This window comes from Bombina bombina, chromosome 3 (genome assembly GCF_027579735.1).
Source record: "Bombina bombina isolate aBomBom1 chromosome 3, aBomBom1.pri, whole genome shotgun sequence".
Classification (NCBI taxonomy): Eukaryota; Metazoa; Chordata; class Amphibia; order Anura; family Bombinatoridae; genus Bombina; species Bombina bombina.
This window is the reverse complement of record NC_069501.1, coordinates 418701705-418714533: the sequence shown is the minus strand read 5'-3', so window position 1 is coordinate 418714533 and position 12829 is coordinate 418701705. Positions and strand designations below refer to the sequence as shown.

At 37.5% G+C, this 12829-nt stretch overlaps 1 protein-coding gene across 1 annotated transcript in view; it reads left to right on the top strand.

The window, feature by feature from the left end:
* Positions 1-12151, top strand: part of LOC128653381 (CTTNBP2 N-terminal-like protein) — a 32655-nt gene extending 20504 nt beyond the window's left edge. The window contains exons 2-3 of the mRNA XM_053706628.1: positions 6532-6639; positions 7330-12151. Coding sequence (XP_053562603.1) covers positions 6532-6639; positions 7330-8787 — 1566 coding nt within the window. The 3' untranslated portion in view covers positions 8788-12151. The remainder of the gene's footprint in view (positions 1-6531; positions 6640-7329) is intronic.
* Positions 12152-12829: the final 678 nt, after the last annotated feature.

The window sequence follows — 12829 nt, the reverse complement described above, 5'->3', positions numbered from 1 at the left end:
AAAAAATCGATACCCCTTACCTCTAATCCCCGAACTAATTGAAAGATTAGAAGGGGCTAAATATTTCACCAAATTAGATCTGAGGGGAGCTTATAACCTAATTCGTATAAGAAGTGGAGATGAGTGGCTCACGGCTTTTCGTACACGCTACGGCTTATACGAATATACCGTGATGCCATTCGGGCTATGTAATGCCCCTGCCACGTTTCAGCATTTAATCAATGATCTTTTCAGAGACTTTCTAGATGTTTTCCTTGTCATTTATCTGGATGACATCTTGATCTATTCAAAAACTTTGCCTGAACACATTCTACACGTGAGACAGGTACTATCTAGATTAAGAAGTAACTCCCTTTATGCTAAACCTGAGAAATGCATCTTTAATACACAAAGCATAAACTTCTTAGGTTATGTAATAACATCCACTGGAATCCACATGGAGGAATCTAAAATTCAGGCCATTCTTGATTGGCCTCCTCCCAAAAACAAAAAAGATGTGCAAAGGTTCCTCGGGTTTGCTAATTTTTACCGTAAATTTATAAAGAACTACTCAAACATATCAAAACCTTTAACTTCATTAACAAAAAATAACACACCCTTTATATGGAATGATGACAAACAAAAGGTCTTTGATATGCTTAAACATCGGTTTACAACTGCACCGATTTTGAGGTTTCCTAATCCTGACTTGCCTTATGTATTAGAGGTGGATGCTTCGGACGTAGCCGTAGGAGCAGTTCTCTCCCAAAGAACAGGCATCAATCAACCTCTACACCCTGTAGCCTTCTTTTCTCGCAGTCTATCCAGTTCGGAACAAAACTACCCTATTGGAGATAAGGAGCTTCTTGCCATTAAAATGTCGTTGGAACATTGGCGCCACTTACTGGAAGGCACCTCAATTCCCACCGTCATATACACGGATCATAGGAACCTACAATACCTGAAAACCACCAGAACACTCTCAGCAAGACAGGTACGCTGGAACCTTTTCTTCTCTAGGTTTAACTACCAGATCGTCTACCGACCAGCAAACAAAAACCATAAGGCTGATGCTCTATCAAGATTACCAATGCACATCCGATCTGAGACTCCCAGAAACACTGTTATTCCTCTCGAGAACTTTGTATCTTTCACTATTGATACTAATTCTCATCTCTCCCGTGAACAAACAATGGATACATCAAAACCAATCTCCCAGTTACAGAAAAAACCTGACGGCTTCTTCTACTTTCAGGACAAATTGTACATTCCCCCTACTCTCAGACAGATTGTACTTCAATCCTCACATGATTCTTTATTCGCAGGACACCCAGGTGTCAAGAAAACACAGGAACTTGTCACGCGTTCTTATTGGTGGCCAAGAATCAGTCAGGATGTTAAAGACTATGTTCTCACCTGTGCAGATTGTACTATTTCCAAAAAGGATAAACATCCACCTTATGGACTTTTGACTCCGCTACCTACTCCCAGTAGACCTTGGCTTGAGATAGCTCTAGATTTTATCGTAGATCTCCCAAATTCAAAAAACAATACAACCATTCTTGTTGTAGTTGATCTTTTTAGCAAGATGTCACATTTCATTCCTTACCATAAACTCCCTTCTGCCTCTGAAACCATTCAACTACTCATTTCTCACGTCTTTAAACATCATGGTCTCCCAAACACCATGCTTACTGACAGAGGTTCCCAATTCACAAGTAAACTCTGGAGTGAATTCTGCAAGGCCTTCTCCATCGACAAACGCCTCAGCACTGCTTATCATCCTCAGACTAACGGCCAGACAGAAAGGTCAAACCAATGGCTTGAGCAATTCCTTAGAACTTATTGCTCTTCACAACCACTTCATTGGTCAGATCATCTTCCTTACGCAGAGTTCTGCTTTAATAACACTATTCACTCTAGCACCAAACAAACTCCATTCTACGTGAACTACGGTTTTCATCCCAGATTTCAGATACTTCCAGACAACCGAAGTAATTCCCCTAACATCTCTGATCTCTCAAATCTTATAGCCTCCAATTTCGCAACTGTTAAAGCAGCAATAGAAGATGCAAAAAGATCTCAGAAATATTACTACGATAAGAAAAGATTGCCTTCTCCACCTTACTCAATTGGTGACTTAGTCTGGTTGTCAACTAGAAACCTAAAATTGAACACTCCCTGTCGAAAATTTACTCCACTATTCATCGGACCTTACCCTGTGATACACATCATCAATACTAATGCTGTTCGTCTTAAATTACCTGAGTCTATGAAAGTACATCCTACCTTCCATGTCTCTCTGTTGAAACCCTATAGAGCCCTCAGGAACCCTGCCTCCGCTGATTTCATCCCAGATGTAGTAGTGGACCCTAACACGGAGTATGAAGTACATTCCATCCTTGACTCAAGACTTCATCGTGGTAATCTCCAATATCTGATTCGTTGGAAGGGTTATACACCAGATGATGATTCTTGGGAGCCTGCAGGTAACATCTCCGCTCCTAGATTGGTTAACCTGTTCCATCGAAGGAACCCTGACCGTCCCAGTCCTTGAGCCCCGGAGTTGCTCCTTGAAGGGGGGATTCTGTCAGGATTGTGTGCAGGACTCTCTTTTCCTTAGTGTTATCTAACCACTGTACCTTTAAGACAACTTTACATTCACTTCCTGTTCCCTATAAAAGACCATCAGCCCTTTAGTTCATTGCTTGGTATTGAAGCTGTTACACGTTTCTAGGCTTACTCTGCAATCCATCCAAGTCTGTGTACGTATCTTGCTAACTTGCTTTGAGCTGCTACAGTTAACATCATTCCGGCCGGATCTATTGGATTCATTCGCGGTGACGTCACACGCCAACTACACTGACCGACCGGTACACATCAGCTCTCTATATCACGGAATACCGCAAACCGGACTGCAAGAACCTCTGTATCTAATATTATAGACAACCACTTCTCTACAGGTATCTTCACTCACTGTGATAATTATAACCAGACTTTAAGTGACTTTTAAACGGATACTCTCATTTAAATTATCAACCTGTATGTTTGGTTCCTAAAATTGATTCAGTTTACCTATCCAGTTATATCTATTGGATATTATCCATGTGATTCCTCATTACTCTTTCAGGCATTATTATCCTCATTAGCATCTTATGATTTTTTCCTCTTTTCCATATTTGCAATTATTTTATTTTTTCTGCTACATTCTGGTTTCTGATTTAACGACCTTGCTGCAAATTCAGTGTTTATTCACATGTGGCAGAATCAGGGTTTGTTAATTCAAACTAACCATATATCAAATTGCTTAGTAGTTATTGTGGGACACACTTCGCTTACAAGTAGCACTTGTGTTTATCAGTTACTCCTAAGCTACAAAACTCAATTCTAATCTCAGCAGCTGTGGTTTTACTAAAATACTCTCTTTGCTCTTTAGAAAATTTGTCTGCCTGACACTTGGAAAGTTCTGTTTTTAGTAGCTATCTCCTCGGCTCGAAGAGTTTCGGAGTTATCTGCTTTACAGTGTGATTCCCCTTATCTGATTTCCCATGCAGATAAGGTAGTTTTACGTACCAAACCTGGGTTTCTTCCTAAGGTGGTATCTAATAAGAATATCAATCAGGAGATTGTTGTTCCTTCATTATGTCCTAATCCTTCTTCAAGGAAGGAACGTCTATTACACAATCTTGATGTGGTTCGTGCTTTAAAGTTTTATTTACAAGCTACGAAGGATTTTCGTCAAACATCTGCTTTGTTTGTTGTCCTCTGGACAGAGGAGAGGCCAAAAGGCTTCGGCAACTTCTCTTTCTTTTTGGCTGAGAAGCTTAATCCGCTTAGCTTATGAGACTGCTGGCCAGCAGCCTCCCGAAAGAATTACAGCTCATTCCACTAGAGCGGTGGCTTCCACATGGGCTTTTAAAAATGAGGCCTCTGTTGAACAGATTTGTAAGGCGGCGACTTGGTCTTCGCTTCATACTTTTTCTAAATTCTAGAAATTTGATACTTTTGCTTCCTCGGAGGCTATTTTTGGGAGAAAGGTCTTACAGGCAGTGGTGCCTTCCGTTTAAGTGCCTGCCTTGTCCCTCCCTTCATCCGTGTCCTAAAGCTTTGGTATTGGTATCCCACAAGTAATGGATGAACCCGTGGACTGGATACACCTTTACAAGAGAAAACAAAATGTATTCTTACCTGATAAATTTATTTCTCTTGTGGTGTATCCAGTCGACGGCCCACTCTGTCATTTTAAGGCAGGTGTTTTTTATTTTTAAACTACAGTCACCACTGCACCCTATAGTTTCTCATTTTGTCTTGCTTGTCTTCGGTCGAATGACTGGGGGTGGCAGTTAGGGGAGGAGCTATATAGACAGCTCTGCTGTGGGTGTCCTCTTGCAGCTGCCTGTTGGGAAGGAGAATATCCCACAAGTAATGGATGAACCCGTGGACTGAATACACCACAAGAGAAATACATTTATCAGGTAAGCATAAATTTTGTTTTTATATGTGGTTCCTTTTGCCTGTTTCATCAACATCCTCTGGAAGACTTATGAGGCTGTATTCCAGGTGATAATCCTAAATCAGGAAACCAGAGGTTCCCTGTTGTTGTGGATTTTTCTCTTGTTCATAAACCTAGAGGCCTCCTTTGGTCTGGATAGTCCTTACAATATATGTTCATTTAGTTAACTGGGGAGCAGGGTGGGAGCGGGCACAAGGAGTTTGGTCATCTCTAGAGGCAAGGTAACCAATCAACAGTTTGGAACTGTTGTCTCACATATGCTTCCACCCAAACAATGATACAGTTCTAGCATGTCAATCATTAGGGAGATATGAGGAGTCACTACACAAAAACGGCAGTAGCATGCAACATGGGTGCAACTTCATCTGGTAGTCCTTTCTGCTATCTACGTTCATGAGTAGGCCACTGGGGTGCAGAGTTTCTTAGTTTGCAACGCCTAAATCCAGGAGAGTGAGCTCTCCATCAGAAAATATTTGGTCATTGACGGGCACTGGGGTCCGCTGTAGGATGATCTCATGGCTTCCCTGCTGTTGCTTCAGAACCAAAGATCCTCCAACAGTTCTGCTGGATGCATTAGTTGTTCCTTAATCATTCAGCCTAATGTATATATTTCCTCCATTTGTGATGCTCCCTCTTGTAAAGGTGGCAATTCACCAGGACAGAGCACCAGTGATTCTCATTGCATTGGCATGGCCCTGGAAGACATGGTACTCTGACCTGATAGTGACTTCATCCTCCAAGAGGAGATCTGTTGTCACAGGTCCTTTTGATCATCTGGAACTGTAGTTTCTGATTTTGACAGCTTGGAGTTTGAATGTCTGATTTTATCTGACAAAGGTCTTTTGGATAAAATGACCGATACCTCAATTCAGCTCAGAAGCCTTTTTCCAGTCGTATTTACCTCAAGATATTGCATACCTGTTTGACTTGGTGCCATGCAAGCACTTACTATGAAAGTTTTAGAGTTCTGAAGTTACTCCAGTATGGTTTAGAGGATTTGTCTGGTAGCTCCTTAACTCTTCTGTTTCACAGGAACTTGCTAAGCTTCCTGATATTCAGACTTTTTGTTAAAGATCGTAATAGTGGAAAACTTTTATTTTGGTGTGGGTTTTTTTTAAGTGGTGTTTTAGAATAGGCATAACTCTTTATTTTTGGTAATTAGTTATTTTTTATAATGGTAGGTTTTTTATTTTTGGTAATGGTAGTTTTTTTTTGTAAAGGTTAGGTAAGTTTTTTTTTTTTTTTTTTTTTTCTTACGTTTCCAGGTAAGTTTTTATTTTTTATGGAGTTGACAGGTATAAGTAAAGTTAACTTTATGCCATAATTCTCAGTAGTAAAGGGTATTGGTATTAATTATTTAGCTCTTCGGTATATAGGAGTGGGGTAAGATCAGTGTGGAGAGAAATAAACATTGCTAGAGATAACATGATATCTGTTCTAAAATAATTTTGTTCTTTTGTCTTACTTTACCATTATACTGAGATAAAAAAGTTTGAAGGGAGATGAAACCAGATTTTGTTCTTTTATTATCCAGCTGAAGTCATTTTAACCAACTTACCAATTTACTTCCATTATCAAACTTGCTTCATTTTTCTTGGTATTTTTTGTTGTTGTTGTTGAAGGAGCAGTTATGCACAACTGGGAGCTAGCTGAACACATCTATTGAACCAATGAAAAGAGACTTTTATGTGCAGCCACCAATCAGCAGCTAGCTCCCATTAATGTATTACTGCTCCTGAGTCTACCTAGGTATGCTTTTCAACCAAGGATACAAAGAAAATTAAGCAAATTAGATAATAGTAGTAAAATGGAAAGTTGTTTAAAAGCACATGTTCTGTCTGAATCATGAAAGAAAAATTGTGGGTTTCATGTCCCTTTAAGAACCAAGAAAAGTCTTAAGAATTTGGAATTTAGTCTTTAAAAATGTTTAAAGTAGAAGTCGTATAATCTTTTCTTTTGTAACCAGCTTAACTTTGTTAAAGGAGTAGTTTAAATAATGTACTGTTTAAAAACAACTGTCTCTTCTCATTGCCATGCAGGTTATTCTGGACCTGGAAGAAGAACGAAGAAGACATGCACAGGATGCAGCCGATGGAGATGATGTCACCTACATGCTGGAGAAGGAGAGGGAAAGACTTGCACAGCAGGTAACATGGTCAACATTGATCAACAACCATCAACATCCTACAAGACCTATTTTTTTTTATTATTTCCACTGCCCCCTATTCTATAGGGGCTTAACACATAAACAATAAATCAAAGGAAGGCATAATGCAGTTCATGCACTTCAAATTGGATTCAGGGTAGTAGCCCACTGTGAAAGTTCCCATCATAACAGGTATATGGTTCCCGCTCCATAAGTACGAGAATATATGTTTTCTTATTAGGATGTGCTGTATATACCCTTGTATGACACTGTGTATTATATTGGCTGTTTGGAAATATATAATACTTATAGTATTTTTTTAAATATAGTGAAAAAAGAGGGCACCGTTACTCTCTATCAATAGAGTGGTGAGCATTTTTCTAATTAGCCTGTGAGCATCTGTGGCACTTCCTGTTAGTTCCAAAATAGACATCTTCAACCTTTTTATTCATATTTTAGCATATTTACATGGGTTTTTAGTGTATTATCCATTTAAAGAAAATGAAAACAAATGTGGACAGTAAAGGTAATAAAAATAAATTATGAGAATTTTATTCAATGCTCATTAGTTACATTTCAAGAGAAACTAGGTTTTACACCAAAGTACAGTTTATATGTTTAATTTCATGACAAATTGAGGCTTTTTTCACATTTATGTATGTTTGTTTTTGTTTATATATCCAATTAACAGTTGGAATTTGAGAAGTCACAAGTGAAGAAACTTGAAAAAGAACAGAAGAAAATTTCTACCCAGTTGGAGGAAGAGAAGTCTCAACACAAGCACCTGTCCACCATGTTAATGAAAGAATACACAAAGGCAACAAACAGAGCAATGGAAGAAGGCCAAAAAGTAGAGGATGTCAGCCTGAAGCTGGAGAAGGTAAAAAGCAGAGTGACCCAACTGGAGGAAGAGCTTGCTCTGGAGAAGAAACGTAGCCTTCAGATGGAAGCCCAGGTGGAGAAGCAACTTTCAGAATTTGATATAGAGAGAGAGCAGTTGAAAGCCAAACTGAACCGTGAAGAAAATCGCACCAAAACTCTAAAGGATGAGTTAGAATCATTGAAGAGACTTGTGGAGGAGCTGAAATCTGCTTGCCCTACTAGTGAACCTCTTGCTAAGATCAATCCAGAGATGATATCCATCAGTGTAACAACAGAAAAGCCTGAAGTTATATCTGTGGCTTGCCAAACAGAAGGCATCCAGCAAGAGAAAAATAATGTGGATTGTTCCACAAAAGCTCACAACTCCTTGCCAACCACATCTAAGATTCCCCAGCCATATTCCAAAATAAACGGACACTGTAATACAAGTGCACAGAGTAGTGAGCACATTTTAAAGTTAAATGTAGGGGAAAATCAGAAAGAGAAGCTAGCAGGGCAAGACAGCTCGTCTGAAAATGGAAGTTCACCTGTCAGAGTTGAATCTCCACTACATATGATAACACACATTCCATCTAGTGGTGCTTCCTCTTCACCCAGCAGTACAGCAGCCTCCTCATTAACTTCCTCTCCATGCTCTTCTCCAGTGCTGTCCAGGAGATTGATTGGTGCCACAGCCAGCAGCCCTGGTTATCAATCATCATACCAAGTAGGCATAAACCAACGTTTTCACGCAGCTCGCCACAAGTTTCAGTCTCAGGCTGAGCATGACCAGCATGTTTCTGGCCTACAAAGCCCTCCTTCCAGGGATTTGTCACCAACATTGGCAGATAACTTGGCAGCAAAACAACTTGCCCGTAATACTGTCACTCAAGTTCTGTCTCGTTTCACCAGTCAGCAAACTTCTAGCAAATCTGTGCCTCCCAATAGTTCCCCCTTTGGCACAGACTACAGAACCCTTGCAAATACCTCCAGCCAGAAGAACGATGGAAGTCACTCTCCAAACCCCATTAAAGTCTCCAGCCCTCTCAGCCCTGTTTCTCCTGGGATCAAATCTCCTACTATATCTAGAGTAGAAAGAGGAAACCCCCCACCCATCCCTCCAAAGAAACCAGGGCTAGCCCAGTCCCCAGCCTCACCAATACCACCAGCCAAAGCTCTCAATCAACCTTTGGGTACTTCAGTGGACATATCCAGTAGTTACTGTTCAAACAATGGTTCCCTTACAAATGGGAAAGAGATTGAAATAATGATGCCATCTGGTAGCTAGTGATACACCAGCATTTTGTAGCTGCATTTCAAGACTAAAGCATACAGCTGAAACAGTCTTTTCCATGCCTAGATACTTTACACAGTTAAGGTGATCAAACATACATGTTATTTATTTTGGTAGTAGAGAAAATTGTGTAATATTTGTATTTTATATATTCTTTGCCTTCTTTAATCGAAGTGTATTTTTTTTTTTCTCTGCAACCGTTTCCTCTAACCATTCAGTTAACTCTGAATATAATATTCAGTCTTCATGTGTAGAGACGCAATAGGCATTGAGTTACTCTCCATGTAAACACTGATATGCATGCAAGGGCCAATATAAAAGTGATTGAGAGGTAGAATGCAAACGTGTAAGGAACCTGCCAATAATGTGTAGGATTTTCGGTGTCAAGGTTAGAGGTTATTTTGTGTTGACTCCCAAAATCTATGGAACCATCTATCAAGCAGTTCTGATTGCTGCTTTAAAAATGGCTTATTTTGTGTGTCCACTTGCTTGGTTCATGAAAATTTATATTTTTTTCATTTATAATGTGCAGTATTGACATTTTGGAAGTTATTAAGATGTGCACAATTTGTCTAAAATGAGACATACAGGTGGGTTAAACAACTAGTGAAACATATAGTACATAGATATGACAGTTATCTGCTATGCTCATTCTAAAAGGAAAGGACAATGTTATGTCTGCACTTGAAAAAAATGTATGACAATGTTGCATTGTAACATAATTACTCTAGAATTTATGCTTTCAAGCATGTCCTGTCTAACTCTTGCGCTATTAGAGTCCACTTATTTTATTTATGTCTAATATTAAGCACAGATCAAAAGTGTTACATTGCACTTTGAGGGAAATCTTATTGCAATCTGAGATCTGGAGTGAGCTATTGATGATGTTTAAAAACTTTACATCTTTTTCTTATGCATTATTTTTAAAAGGGACGAACACAGTAAGTGATTTTCTCTCCATTACTGTTCTACTCAATCTGTCAGCACCAGTTTAATTATAATGAATGTGGTCCAGTCACTGTCCACTAGGTGACTTTGTTGACTCACATGTAAACAGCAAAATTCACTCCATACTATCACTGGTTGGAAGTGTGAGATGCACATATTATATGTACATTGTTTCCAAATTGCCTCGCTCTTAGACAAAAACAACCTCTAAAACCTTTTAACGTTGGGATAACAGAGTTTGACATGCATCTTAGTTTTATTATCTAGTCTTCTGCCTAGATGGGACCTTCTAATCCAGTTGAAGCTCATCTAATCAGGCCAATCAAGTTACAAAGGTAAAAGGTAGGCCGACTCCTGGACTGTAAACTTTGTTGTTGCTTTTTTACTAGATTTCCTTATATAAGGATCTCTGTGAATAATGAAGTTTGGGAAGAAATGGGCTTTGTTGTCACCATGTAAAGTGCAAAGTAATGGAGGCGGGTTATACATTTTTGAATGACTTAAACGATTGGATGGACCATTTATCTGTCTATACCTGACAGCCATGTTTAAAGCACAATAAATTTAAATGGTAGTTAATAGAAATGTTTCATGACAAGCCAGTCATGTGTTGCTCTGTGAAAAGTTACTTTGTCTATTGGCACATCCAGTCATGGGAGTATTTAAAGGCGGTACAATTTATTCTCCCCCTGCGATTTTTGTATCATCTGTGCAATATCCAGTACCTGATGTAAGTTAATTTCTTTTTTTTAAAGTGCCTTAAAAAAATAGCAATGGTTCTTATGAACCATTTTATGATGAATTTGTAACCGAATCAAAGTTAGAAACAGTGAGCAATGCATTTTCTTTTACTTTCAAAAGTAGCTCTTTGTTTTTATTAGCTAGAAAGTGTATATCGGATGTGGAGACATATTGTAAATAAAAATGAGCACTAAGTTAACTCTTATATAGATGATGAATGATCATACGCAAAATGAACTCTTAAGTACTGAAAATGGGTTTTGAAATGGAAAAAAGACCGTACTAGTTTTACCCAGCTAAATAGCAACATTATTCCAGTGGTGCATATGCTTGTCATCACGTAGTTGCATTTGTGTCACACCTACTTTGTATCAGTATTTTCCACTCTCCAGACATGCAGTATCACATGACTTATAAGGGGTCTGAAATTTACTTGCCAAAGGACCTCATATTCATGTAAATTGTCGTTCTTTATAAAATGTCTTCTGCCCCCTAGTGGTAGAGATGTGAGACAGCACTCCAGAATTGGTAGTAACAAGACTAAAGCTTGTATATTACTGTTTGAAAACAGATCTAGCAGCACTATCATATAATATTGGGCTTAATGCACTGATTACATTACTGCTTTAATTATTTCTCAAATATTTCATACTTCTTACATTCCTTCATTAATAATTCAATGTGAAGATAGATTAAAGGAACAATATTGTTGTACACAATTATAAAGCATTGTTAAATTATGAACAAAATTTAGAAATGACATTGAATTAGCATCAGGATCCCCAGAGGTTTCATGGTCATGTGACCATAATAAATCATTCCTCCAGTAATTGGGATTGCAATATTAAATGCGCATTTTAGCTCACTCTGAGCTATTAGAGGAATCTTGTTTGACTAACAAGCATAGTATCCATGCTATACTGGTAACAGTTACAAAACTTTGATGGAATCCACAATGTCTAATTATATTTTAAATGTGTTGGGCAACGAGTTTTACACTAGAAGTTTGTCACACACAAAAAACAACAAAGGGGTTGAAAGAGAAGCAGGCCAGTTCTCTTTTTTTGCACTTATTCTTCATTATAGCTTACTATATCTAAATAATTTTAGCGCCACCGTATTCCCATCTAAAGGGTATTTTTATACCATTAAAATTAATATTATGGAGTGGTAGTAAAAATATGATGTTAAAAATGAGGTTATGATTTTAGTCCCATAAATAACTCTACATCATGTGAATCCAGTAATGTCTTACTAAATCATAAAGAGGGAGTACATGTTACATCTTTGGCTGGTTTGATATTTTAAGAACATTCTATTGTATTGGATTAATTAGTATCTTGCATTCCATTAAAATACACTCAAATTGAAAAAGGGAATTTGTTTAAAGTATCAATGTAGGTGTAGATAGTTCTCATAAATACATGCAGATCATACAATATTGGACTGAGTACAGCAGTTCATTATACAGATATATATTTTTCACAACCTCATTCATATATTACAAGGCATTGTTAAATATGTGTAGCAAAACTTAATTTTTTTAAGTTGACTCAAAAATATTAAATACACCCTCTATCCTAAAACAAAAGTTCCTTAAAGAGAAAATACTGTTATATAATTTTATTTTGTTTTTTAAATATTTTTTTATTGCTATTGTTGCTTTTCATGATAGTCTTTGCTAATATTTACATATACAAACCAAAATATTGAATAGATATAAATGTGTGTGTATATATATGAACATATCTATATATGAATATAGGAATATGATAATGTATATATATTTGTTAGAAAATGCACTATTAGGTAATAGCTTGATTTCATTTGTGATTGAGACATTGAGAAGAAAGTAAGTTTTGTTTTTCCCTTTTATTAGAAGTAATACATTTTTTAGTCAAGGAGAATAATATTACTTCTCATATATACTATTAAAAGACTACATTACAGTGTTTTGTGTCTATATGGTATTTTTTTGTGTGTGTATAAATACTTTCAACTCAAATGTATGCAAATAAAAACCTTTTTTTTTTTTTTAATGATGTATGAACATTCAGATATTGATATTTTATTTGTTTAAAACTCTGCATCACTCCTTGAAGGAATAGTCTAGTCAAAATTAAAGGGACAGTCAACATCAGAATTTGTGTTGTTTAAAAAGATAGATAATCCCTTTATTACCCATTCCCCAGTTTTGCATAACCAACACAGTTATAATAATACACGTTTTACCTCTGCAATTACCTTGTATCTAAGCCTCTGCAAACTGCCCCCTTATTTCAGTTCTTTTGACAGACTTGCATTTTAGCCAATCAGTGCTCACTCCTAGGAGCTTCACGTGCTTGAA